Raw genomic sequence first — 13,122 nt, forward strand, 5'->3', positions numbered from 1 at the left:
AATACACGCAAGTTGTTATATACGCACGTTGTATTCATATCCACAGATATAGAAATTAGAGCAAATGCTGGGCACCTGTTCAAAGATAAATTATTGTTGAAATTTCGCCTTTTTTTCGACCCACACGCTTAGCAAACAGATGACTTCTGTTTAATCAAAGCTAACAAAAATGTCAAACAGTTTAAACTACTAAAAACGAAATATTTCGCAATTATTTTAAAACCAAGAAAATAATTCGAGCAATATAATTGTATTCAAGTCAATCAACTCTGTCAAGGCTGCGGATCATGCATGAGTTACCCCCCAAAAAATGTATAATTTAAGCTGTAGTAGAATTTGACACAGTGCTGTTTAACCAATATAAATAAAGCCCAAAGGCCACACAGGAAACAATCTAACAAAACTAAAACCAGCAAAACGAAACAGTAAATCAACAAAAAACAGAAAGAGAAAACACTTTAAGACAAATTAAGCTATACAAATAGTCAACAAACATTGGCAGATTAAACAAAAGTATTTACTATATACAAATGAATAAAATAAACATAAATCTAAGCATATTCGTATGCGAATATAAAGAGTAAACTGAGAGGATGGTAATAATTTATGAGCTAGGCGACGACAAGTCTTTCAATTGTCTCGGGCAAGACGCTCAAAGATTTCAAATTAGAAATTAAGGAAAAAAGAATGCCAAAACCAAACTAAAAACAAAACAAACAAAACTAAGACGCTGGGACAAGAGCAACAAGAACCACAGCCGGCTATAAATAAAAAGCGTTTAAGTAGAATTAAGCAAAAAGCAGACAAGTAAACCGGTTCAAAGCAGATGCCTTAAACTGACAGAAAAAACCGACTCTGACTCGACCAAGTTTACCCAGTTTTTTATTGCCCCCGCATGTGTGTTGTCTTGTTTATACGATAATTTCATTTCGGTTCCCTCCTCATTCACTACTCTTGCTACACTTGCTCTATATTTATTTGCTCTTCCCCCGAGAGGAGAACATGTGGAGTTGCCGTGGGTTCCGGCTATCTAATCTCGACATTTGTTGACTCAAATTGGTTAACATGCTGGCGATCGAATTTACTCTAGCACTCTGGCTGTATTAAGCAGGCAACTCCCACTCCCAAGGCTGATTGGCTGGCTCTATCCCACTCTTTCTTCAAAGGCCGTCTGGTTGCTAATGAATTACTCAACAATTTCAGGTCGTGAACCATCCACTGCCATCTATCTGCCGACTATAGGCCCACTCCCAGACGCCTGCCACTTTAATGGGGCCCGGTTCAGTTGGGTTATCGGTTTCCCGAGGCGGGGGCAAGTGAGTGCGGCTAATCGCTGGAAATGTGAGCAATGTTATCGCTACTTCGAGTGCCACTGCTACTGACCCAGGCGATCCCATCCGATCCGATCCTCTCAGTCTCCCACCAGTTGCTGTAATAAGTGCAATCATTGTTTTTCCTATATTTGTACACCATAACTATTATCTCCCGCGTACTCTCGAGTAAATTTCCATGTTTGCGTACTTGGTTGATACTCAGTGAATACACTCACATACATAATGGATTATTTATGATGCAGGCAAATGAGAATCTCGTTCGAGTACACCTCACAAATTGTTATTGACAATCGATTCATTCAACTGCGTCATCTATGAAATAACCGATTTCTTCAACACAAACTGGCAAGATTAGGTTTTATGAAAAAGGCATTTCCCATCATAACCGATACAAACGGGTTTTAGTCAGTAGCATACTTAAGATACAATTCTTTTTTATAGATTTTCGTTAACAGTCATGTCGCAAAATATGACAAATGGCTCCGGTTGAAGACAGTTTTCTTAAGAAAAATCAAGACTTCTTTTTAGGGTACAACATTTTCTTGAAGCAGAATCTAAATGGTTATTTATTCTAATCACCACTTTCTGGCGAGCGCCAGTTTACTTAAATTTTTTCTGGCATTAAATATTTTTAAGGAGAATCAAGTGTGTCACAACTGTAAGCTAGATTTTATATATATATGTATATATTTCTATTTATACAAATACATTTTTTTCTTCTGAACCTCTAAACCCAAAAGGGTTTCTGTAGATTCTTGGTTCAACCTATACAAACAAATTGGAAGCGGATTGCTACATGAAGCACATTCCTAAACCAGGGAATTTCACAAATTCTTTTTTCCCTAAGAGACCTATTCAAACATCCAGTTATCGGAGACTCTCTTACCCTAAACCGCACATTACTCGTAGAGTCCGAATTGGCCAGGGACTTCTCCGATGGAGAGTTACGACCCCCAAACTGGACCCCACTGTTTCCGGCTATCGCTCCGCCGGCACTGTACATGGCCGAGTTCGATTCCAGCGAGTGTCCCGCACTTGGAGAAGCTCCACCCACAGCGGAGTGGGTGCTGGATGCGGCTGGAGGTGGACCACCCTCCGCCAAGCCGGTGTGCTTCTCATTGCACGTGGAACAGACCTGAACCATGCCTGAATGTCGGGAGATAATTGCGTTAGTTAAGGTGAGCAAACGTGTACTTAGCGCACTTACCTTGCGGACTAATTGGACTAGCGTTTTTGTAGACTTTCATGGTCTTGATGAACGGATAATAGGGTTCCCTTTCGGCATTTGGACAGCAGTAGACAAGGCGCAGTTGCGAAGAGGGCGTATCCGTTCCACAGGTGTAGCAAACGAAAGTGGTTCTTTCGGCCACGGGCGTCGAGCGTTTTCGCAGCTGATAGGATCGCTCCAATTCTGGTTTATGGGTTGCCTACAAAAATATTTGAAATAAATGCCATTAGTCATTAGTTTTTGCCAATTCAAAATGACTAGTCCGGAAATTTGCAGATTTATTTAGCACATTTATATAAGAAATCTCATCAAAAGGTGTGAAATGTACAAACATGGTTCTATTTAAAATCGATTAACAAAGATGAGATTTTTAGCAAACAACTGTTAAGTCGTATTCGCAATAATGACCTCTACGCCATGTGAAAAAATACAATGAACCAAAGATTAACAATCCAGCTTAATGTAAAAATCCAAAAATAGAAATCATACATTTACTTTTCCAACAAGTGCGAAGCTTTAATTGGCTAAAGCTAAATATTTTGATTGAATTTCAGTTTCTACTTGAAGATCGCAAGCCGGCTTTGATGTTTACAATTGTTCAAGATGCTGACATAGAAATGACATTGATAAATTACATTTATGTTTGTAGATAGATAGACACGCATGAATAAAACATTTAGTGATGCAACCATTACACAAACAAAATTTGTGCAGTAAGCTAAAGAACTTGTTCGTTGCATTTTTAAGATTAACAATGCAGCTCTGGTTAAAAACATTACTAAAATATTTGTTTATTTAAAAATGAACATCGCATAATTAAAAGTAAACTTTAAATTTCGTTAACTCTAAACAAGAGTTCTTCTTTAAAATTTAGTACATTCCACACTGCATATCGCACCTGCAAACAATAATTTTCCGCTTCCTCGCTGTCATAAACAGGCGTACGTTACGTATACGACCTGTCAAACCCCTACACCAAACCCACAAACCCTAGGGAACCCGTAACCAGACGTCATCTGTGTTTATACAAATTAATATACGCACGTGGAAACACCCTCACGCAACACTGGAACGCCCCAAAAAAATATATAACAGCTCGTCAACAAGAATGACAAGTGGCATAATATGTATACGACAAAGCAGGTTGTCTCATTTTATTTGAATATTTTCATGTATTTTTTGATGGGGCTTGCTGGTCTTTTATAGCGACCGCCGGAATTTAAGTATCTATGCATCTTCATCGCCCTTGTATCTGGGCAGCCGTCCACTCAGATTAGAAATCCAGGGGCGAGACGGGGCACATACATTCGTTTATTTTATTAGGCACTAAGTAAATTTAATTGTTTGTTTACTTTCCGTATTTCATTGTGTCAGATTTTCTGACATTGATAGGCGCGCATTTTGATTGCACAACGGACAACTGGCGGCATGGGTAACTTTCAGATACAAAAGTATCCATACCTACGGGGAGTATTTATGCGCGAGTGTTTCTGTTTCTGTTTCTGTGTCTGTTCTGTTTCCATTTTGTTTGTTTGCTTTGTCATGCGGCTCGCACACACATCACATCAATCTGGACAGTGCCATGTCATCTATATTTATTGATCCAGTGGCTCGGTGGCGTCTCCACCTTCTGTTCCCCGCCCCTCCCCCTGTTACGCCCACTTACAAGCCGAGGTCTGACAGTTGGCTTTATGGAAGAACAAGTTCGTCATATTTTTTTATAGATGTTCTTTTCTGCCGTTCATTTTTTATGTTCGCTTTTCATGCTCTCTCGTTGACTTTATTTCCCTCAACTTCCAAACCCCCCTCCCCACCCCCAAAATAAAAACACTCTTTTAGACCTCATTCTCGTTTGTTTGTTTGTGCTTTTCATGCTGCTGATAAGCATTTCGAATATGGGGGTCATGACCGTTTAATAACTTTTTATGGCAACTTTTTTCTGTTCTTTGAAAACTTTTGTTGCGTTTGTTCTGTTAATTATAAAACAAAGTGGGAGGAAATCTGGGATTGCGTTAAAACCACATTTTGTTTAACGCAAAGTTGTTTACAACTTTTAAGTAGATATAAATAAGTATTCCAGGCAGTAACTTTTATTAATTAATGGTACTTTTTCTCTTCCTAGGGATTATAAAATACTCAGAATCGTGTCAGCTCACTTCTTTATCTCTAGGTTTTATTATTAATTGTTTGTTTGGTCTATAATTTGGGTCAATATTGATTGATTGCTTGGGGATATTTAATACCTCGAAGAACGCTTTCTATAACAAGCGATTGGCATTGTTATCTATACAGATACAATCGAAATTATTTTATGTAATGCAATAGAGGGGTTTCAAAACTTAGATAGTAGATTCTTTTCAATTGTGTGTTTCTAGGGAAGTATTTAGGTTTTTATACCCTTGCAGAGGGTATTATAATTTTGGTCAAAAGTGTGCAACGCAGTGAAGGAGACATCTCCGACCATATAAAGTATATATATTCTTGATCAGGATCACCTCCTGAGTTGATATAGCCATGTCCGTCTGTCCGTCTGTCCGTCTGTCTGTCCGTCTGTCCGTCTGTCTGTTTCTACGCAAACTAGTCTCTCAGTTTTAAAGCTATCGAATTGAAACTTTGCACACACCCTTCTTTCCTTTGCACGCAGTATATAAGTCGGAACGGCCGGGATCGGCCGACTATATCCTATAGCTGCCATATAACTGAACGATCGGAAATGCCATAACTTTGGTGTTTTTAAAGTTAGGAAGTTGGGATTTTCTATGGGTTTTACATTTGGCCAATCAATTTGACGTACCAAATTTTATAAGGATCGGCCGACTATATAGTATAGCTGCCATATAACTGAACGATCGGAAATGCCACAACTTTGGTGTTTGTAAAGTTAGGAAGTTGGGATTTTCTATGTGTTTTGTATTTGGCCAATCAATTTGACGTACCAAATTTTATAAGGATCGGCCTACTATATCCTATAGCTGCCATATAACTGATTGATCGGAAATGCCATAACTTTGGTGTTTGTAAAGTTAGGAAGTTGGGATTTTCTATGGGTTTTATTTTTGGCCAATCAATCCGACCTACCAAACTTCATAAGGATCGACCGACTATATCCTATAGCTGCCATATAACTGATTGATCGGAAATGCCATAACTTTGGTGTTTTTAAAGTTACGAAGTTGGGATTTTTTATGAGTATTAAGAATGCATCATATGAATAATTTTGGAAAATATAATTTACAGAGTATTCTGCAAGGGTATATCAACTTCGGCTCCGCCCGAAGTTAGCTTTCCTTTCTTGTTTTATTCTCATCGAGATCAATAGTAGACAGTTTAGAAAGTTAAGAAATAAAATATTAGCCAATGAATGTTCATTGTTGTTGAAATGTGTAAAATGTATTTGAATAGTAATATCGAATCTTCAACTATACTTTAATATCGAGTTTCCAACGTCGGCAATGTTACCTTTTCACTTTGCTGGTCCTTTAGAATGAGATATGTTTTTAATTTCTTGTAATCCTTCCAGCCATTTGTATCCTTTGGCTTGAAATTAACCGATGTGTTGCTGCTGTTGCTGTTTTCATTGCTGCTAGTTGTACTGTTGTTGCTGTCGCCCAACAACATGGTCAAGTTTTGAGCCATTTTGAGCTGGGGAAAATCACTTGTTCACTGAGCACTCAAATACTTTGTATTTCTTTATTGCATAAATGTAGATCATTTTTTCACAGCATTTCAATTGCTCAATTGTTTTCAATTGAGATTGAATGAATCACTTCTTATTAGCCCAGCGGCAGTTGTTGTTGTTGTGTGTTTGGTCTGGCAGATTAATTAGAGATTTCTCGGCGTCTGAGTGAGTGTGTGTGCGGCACCTTAATTACAACACGATTCAAATTAAATTTAATTGAAATTGATATAAACGTTCTTGCTCTCGTTCTGTTTATGTTTGCGGTGTGCAGTTGGGCGTGGATAAAACGCGAACGCGACGACGGATGACGCCCGAGATGATGATGATGAAGTCGATGATAATAATGACGATGATAATGATGCATCCGTATCCGTTCCCGGGGGTGCTGCGAAATTCCGCAAACACACGCGATCACCCGCCGAGGGGACGCGGTCGATTAAGAGGTAACTAATTATGCATTACATGCAACATGCCACGCCTAATGGAAGTGCAGCTCCAACGTTCATTAAACCGTACAGTAGATAATCTTTTGTTTTTATTTCAATCCATGAGATACTTTTGTTTTGAAATTAAGGTTAGTTGTGGAATTCCAACTTAATCGGGTACCATAAGAATCAAAACGATATTCATTTATTTGACACGTTTATTATGTATATGAAATTTTTAAACTTTTTTTGTTTATAATAATTTTTAGACCCAACAATTGTTGATAAACTTTAATGATAAGCGCTTTATATACGTAAATATGTTTTTAATTTCAAAACTTGTATTTCTTAGTACTTGATAAAGTAGTGGTTTAAAAAATTACCAAAATTATAACCCTTTTTTAAAAAATTAACGAAATTTAGAACAATTTTTTCGGTGCATTGAGAGGATGGTAACCTGTTGCTCCGCCAAAATGCAATTGAGCACGGGGCACAAGCCACAAATGTTCCCTGCGATGAGAATAAAAACCGCGTGAATACGAGTACTGGCTTGAACCGCCCCCTCATCACTCAACCTCCTCCTCATCACCATCCCCCTCTCATCTCACCACGAACAATCAATTAAAGCTCGTGCGAAAGGCGTGGCAGTTGATAACCATAACAACAGACAATGGGGGGTGCAAAAACAGTTTTGCACAAGTTGGATAATAAGCTTCGCACTCGAGTGAAAGTAAATGCAAAACATGGGATTGAAAAAGGTTTAGGGAATTTCCTAGAGTTTGCCAACTTTTGATTGAGTTTTGGTTTAAATAAGCTTTCAAGAGTAACTTTTTGCTTAAAAGGAAACTAACAAACTGCAAATAACTATTAAAAACTTAACTTGAACGTTTACATAAAAGCAAGAAGAGCAAAAAAAGGGATTGAAGATTTTTAGAAATTTCACTTAGAATTACATACTTCAAAAATCGTTCAACCTAAAACACTAAATAATTTTTCAATAATGGTGAAAAACCTTCCTCACATTATTGATTTAAATTATAAATGAGAAAAGCGATTGAAAACTTGTGAACACCAAATATTCAAGGCGTTAACACGAACTTGTTCGGATCCTTAATTCCAAGCCCACTGTTTAAAATTGATTGGTTTGTCTGTAAACAGAAGTCAATTGTGAGTGGCGTCGTGAGGTAATTGTAAATCGGTAATGGGAGTAAAAAGCTTGGCCTTGGCCAAAACAGAAAACAAAACCAAAACTAAAACCCAAGCTCGAACTCGTGCCACGCCCACCCAAGTGGGTCAATGTGGGAGGACAAGGACAAACAGTAAGTAAACTGTTTTGTGTGTGGGGTGAAGTTTTTGGGGGGAGGGGGCGGGCAAAGGGGGCGTGCCAATTATTTTTTGACCCACTTAAGTGCCCATGTGCGTGATAAACCATGGGAGTTGATATTGTTGTTAGAGTTTTGGCTGTTACTCGCTGCAAGCGATATAAATCAACATTCGCCTACAAATAAATCACATTAAATAACCGATAACAAATACACGAGCTGGCGAACAGCAATCTTTTTCTATTCGTCAGGAAGAAGTGGAAAAGATGTTGTACAAGTCGAAGAGGTATACATATATATAAATAAAGGAGGGGGGAGATTGCACATGAAACGGTGGCTTTATTTTTAGAACGGTACACGCAAACAAACGCGCGGAAAACGGCAGAAATGCGCGTGTTTAAAAACGCGCAAAGTGAAACGGTAGTTGTTGTTGTTGTCGACTTGCGCCGCCTCACTTGTTTAAATCGTGTACTTGTACTTGTACTTGTACTTCAGCTCATGGCACACAGATACGCACACACACAGGGGCAAGCTTAATGGCTCTGCCACCTTGCTGACAGGTTAAGATACACTGAACAACAGCCAACAAAAAAAACTTGACCCGCTTGGCCCTAGGGGTGGTAATTCGCTACAGAAACTACTAGTAACAAAATACAAATTGGACCTAAATTAAACAAGTTAAATTAAGATTCCTAACACAATTATTTATTTATTATTTATTACTTTTTTAATGAATAACAGAAGTGCACCGATTGTCGTCAGTTTTTAAAATGGAAGTGAAATAGTTTTTTAAATATTTTGTGTTAACTTTTTATTTTCTACCACCAATGGTACATAAATAAAAACATATTTATATTTAAAACATCTATCAATTAATAACAAACTTTTTTAGAAACAAATAAGCCACAAGTTTTTATTAAGGAATTATATTAAATCGTTTTGACACTTAGGGAATGGGATTTTATTATTTTTAGCACGCAATGCTGCATTTTTTAAAACTAGGTAGGTATATATCGTATAAATCTCTGTTTAACGTTTGTATAGATTTTGTCATATACGGAATGTCGTTATCAATTATTTTTTAATTAGTGTTTATTATGCTTATTGGTATCACATTAAAATCTATTCAAATGGTAACCGCTATGCTTCCTTCATATAATTTTCCATTAATTTATGAACAACTTTAACTGCTTTAAATTGAATTAATTGTTGCAATTGCTGGTGACTGTTGTTCAGTTTATTAGTACCCGTATGGAAATCATTGAACTGCTTCCCAGCAATTTAATTATTAAATACACTGAGCCAAATTTCATCGTTGGATAATGATTGAAATTGAAATCACGCGCACATCTCTAACGTCCGACACCTTTTATTTAACCCTTGAAGATGATAGCCGGCGATTAACTAACTGGAAAAGGGCACAAAGTTGGACGTTAAGTTTTTTTTTATTTTATTTTTTGAACAGAAGCAGCGTCGTTAAGTTGGCGGTTATATCTTTTTTTTTAGTTTATTTTTAAAACCAGTTTTGGGGCACTGCCACCGTTACCGGCTGCTACAGACATTGAACTTTTGTTTGCTTTTATTATTAACACAATCGTTTAAGCTGCTGCTGTTTCTTTTGTTGCTGTTGTAGTTGTTGTTGTTGTTGTCACACTTAATATTGTGCATTAATCAATTTTGATTTGACACACATACATTTCAATTTTGTTGATAACACACACCTACACTTTTTGAGCAATAAACAATTGCGAATTGAGATTGAAAATCGAGTGGCGATGGAACGGTAGTATAATGATGCCAGCGACGGCCGACGACGACTGACGACTGCGACTGCGGCGGCAAGAACGGATCGAGCGGACGCTGCCGACGTCGACGTTGGCAGCGACGCTGGCCGCGACGTCGCAGTCGACTTTGCTGATAGGGCCCTGCGCTTCATTGTGGTTGTTGTTGCTAGTCGTTCTTGTGCCCGCAAGAAAAACAAAGCGAAAGGCAAAAAACAAAAAGCAAAAGGCAGGCAGAAAAGCAGCTAAAACAAACGCAAACAAACAAAACAAACAACGCAGTCGCAGCGGCGTCGGCAGCGGCTTCATGGGGAGCTCTCACACACACACATACACAAGCCCTCTCCTGACCCCCACTACTTACACCCACACAACCACACATCGCACGGTCTACGAATCGAAAGCCAAAGCGAAGCAACAACAACGAAGTGAACCACATTCGCATTCAATTGGAGCGGCAAATGGGGAGATTAAAAACATCGCTGAGAAATCAAGGAACTAGTTCGGTAATCAGTAAGGTTGATGTTGGGGACTAGTCTGATAGTTTGGTAATATTCCTTTTTTGTACAGGAACTAGCTCTGTAATTAATCAAATTTATTACACAAATTGGTTAGCTAATTATCTACTTATAAAACTGAGATATTAAAAACTTTATATCCCATTGAGCTCCTGAGATATCCACGAAGGGAATGTTTTTTAACTTTGCCCCAGTTTTTTGCTAGAAAGTATGCAACGCTTTTTACACAGATTGAACTTTTGTCCTTTAGTTATAACATCAGTTAAACAATTTTATTAGTTTTTAATGTGGGGGGATATATGCGAAAATTTATTTAATAAACTTTACGTGAAATTTTTTTTTTTATTGAACTAAACAAATTTTTATTTTAAATTACTTTTATTTAATTAAAGACTCGATTTTTTTTACATTTTAAAGGCACTATTCTTTTTTTTTTTGTCCAAAATAAGTAGACAATTCTTTACAAAATAGAATAGCAAAAAAATATGCAAGAGATTAGGAACCAGTTCGCAGAAACCGTGAGCATTAACTATTTCAATGGTTTCCGAAACGATCAAAATGTAATTATTATTTAAAAATGTTCACAAATAAACAAAGTTTAAAATTTGAATTTTCAGCAATTACGTATGCAAATATTTTCAAATTTTTATTTACGCTATAAGTGTCATTTAAAAAGGCTATTTTAAAAAATATGCCAATTAAACTCAATTCGCAAAATAATAATAACATAAAATAAGTACATTTGAAAAACAAAAAAAAAAAATTTTAATTGAACCACTTTCAAAATATACAAAAAGAGTGTAGTCTATTTGAAGCTTTCATTTAGTGCTCTTGGCATGACAAGCAAAATTGATTGATTTTGTTTTGGTTTTCGGATTTTAGCAAACATACTTTTCTAATTGAATTGAATTCCAAATTGACCCCACACAGCGGTATGCTGAGTAAAGTTTTATTGCCTAAAATTCCTCTGATGACGGCAACCCTGAAATATGGACAGTGGCAAAAACCAGCAAAATCATGGAGCTAAAAAAATTGTAGAGGAAAAACAGTAGTAAAAAAGGAAAAAGAAAATTGATGAGGAAAAACAGTAGCAAATAAAAGAAGTGGGACAAGGCGAGGGGCAATGGGTCGGAGGTCGGGGGTCGTCACCTCTGCCAAGTAGGCGCTGCCAACTTCATGTAAACACTACTATAAAGAGAAGAAGACGACGAAGATGCGGGTAGAGAGGGAGACGAAGTGGAGGAGGGGCACAAGCAGACGCAGGCACTTGGAGGTCGTCATGCCAAGAGCGAATAACTCGTGGATGGAGTGCACATATAGATACAGTCCAACTTCTGTAGCTCCAACTTTCAGAAGACACTTTTCCTGCAAGTCAAACTAAGTCAAGTAATATTTGATGGCGAAACTTTTTAGAATACTATCTCCATAACTTAAATAACTTTAATATCTTAATTCAAGGGGGCCAAAACGAACCCAAAATTGTACCTAAAAAACAAATTTTGTATCAGTTTAAAGATATTTTTTACATAAATTGTTGTCTTTCTTGGTTAAATATTCCAAAATCACTTAAATTTAAAAATTACTAAGGATAGTGCAAAAAATACTACCAATGCATCCATCATGAATTTAATAGTTATCATAAATAGTGCAAAAAGTACTAGCAAATAGCCCCTATATTTAGCTTTGCCATCGTACATGAGTCAGTTAAAGCTAGGGGGTTTTCACTATAGATGGATATAGACAAATGCGTAGCCTGTGTGCAATTGCAATGGCGCCGAGCTGAAAAGCGGAGCAAATAAGAAAACAGCAACACAGCCAAACAAACGCTCCCCAACATAGATTGCAATGTTTATTTATTTAGTCGATGGCAACACCAACAGCACAGCACGGAATCTGCACAATGTGGATATTTTGGGGCGGCTGGTGGGCCAGAATGTGGGGGAGATGCACTCAGACACACTTAGAGACCCAATAATCCACCTGGCAACACAAAAAACGGAAACAATGTAGGCGAAATAGCAAACAAAATTGAGTTGGACAGACTAAAGGACTGAATAAAGGGGTTGAATGATTCAAGATTAAATTTAAATGGCAGACAAAATCCTTAAAGGCTTTAAGAAATGAAATTCGATTTTGCTCTCAAATTGCTTGCAATTATTAAAATAGTTAAAAGGGACGAGCTTATCATACATTTACTTATATTAAAATCTCAATCAAATTAATATAATTACATTTTAAATGATAATCAAAATACTTGAAGTTTTTTTAATTAAATAATTTGGTAGTTATTTTTAAAACGTAAACAGTTTAGAAATTGTAAATAGGCCAACAATTATAACTATAAGTTTTTAAAGTTGGTAAACACGAATTGAATAAATTTTTAGGGATAACAGGAATTCAATAATAATATATTTTAAAACATTAAATATTTTCTCATCTCTTGACCATTATTTAGAATCTCTCTAACAAGATTTAATTTGACTAAAAGTGGTTAAGATGCAAATATTTCTCTGCTCAAAGACCAAAGACAAATGCAACAGAAAGACAAGAACCTAAGCGCAGTCAGAGTGATAACAAAAGTTAAGTAAGCACACACAAACACTGGTGCAAACACACAAATGATACAGGGTAAACAAAAGAAGGCAAACGAAGCAGGGGAAGAGGAAGGGGCGATGCTAAGCCCGTGGGGAGTGGGAGTTGGGCCAAATTAAATGTTAGTTCAAAGCAGACGAAGTGTGAAATAATCACATTAACTAATGCACAAACAACGTCAAAGAACAGGAGGCGAGGCCAAGGCGACTAGACAGACGGAAAGAGACCGAAGCCGCAGGAGAC

The 13,122-nt window shown here is 37.1% G+C and overlaps 1 protein-coding gene across 7 annotated transcripts in view; it reads right to left on the reverse strand.

Moving 5' to 3' along the window:
• Positions 1–13,122, reverse strand: part of LOC108038297 (atrophin-1) — a 77,568-nt gene that overhangs the window by 49,498 nt on the left and 14,948 nt on the right. For 4 of the 7 annotated variants that reach the window (XM_017115087.2, XM_017115095.2, XM_017115070.2 and 1 more), the window contains 2 exons: positions 2,542–2,761; positions 2,221–2,480 (listed from right to left, as the gene is read on the reverse strand). In XM_017115087.2, the coding sequence (XP_016970576.1) occupies positions 2,221–2,480; positions 2,542–2,761 (480 nt within the window). Of the gene's footprint in view, positions 1–2,220; positions 2,481–2,541; positions 2,762–6,021; positions 6,426–9,235; positions 9,397–9,709; positions 9,805–13,122 lie in introns of those variants that run through there. The other 3 variants (XM_017115107.2, XM_017115114.2, XM_017115102.2) reach the window with 3 other exon arrangements.

This window comes from Drosophila rhopaloa, unplaced genomic scaffold (genome assembly GCF_018152115.1).
Source record: "Drosophila rhopaloa isolate 14029-0021.01 unplaced genomic scaffold, ASM1815211v1 contig_115, whole genome shotgun sequence".
NCBI lineage: Eukaryota > Metazoa > Arthropoda > Insecta > Diptera > Drosophilidae > Drosophila > Drosophila rhopaloa.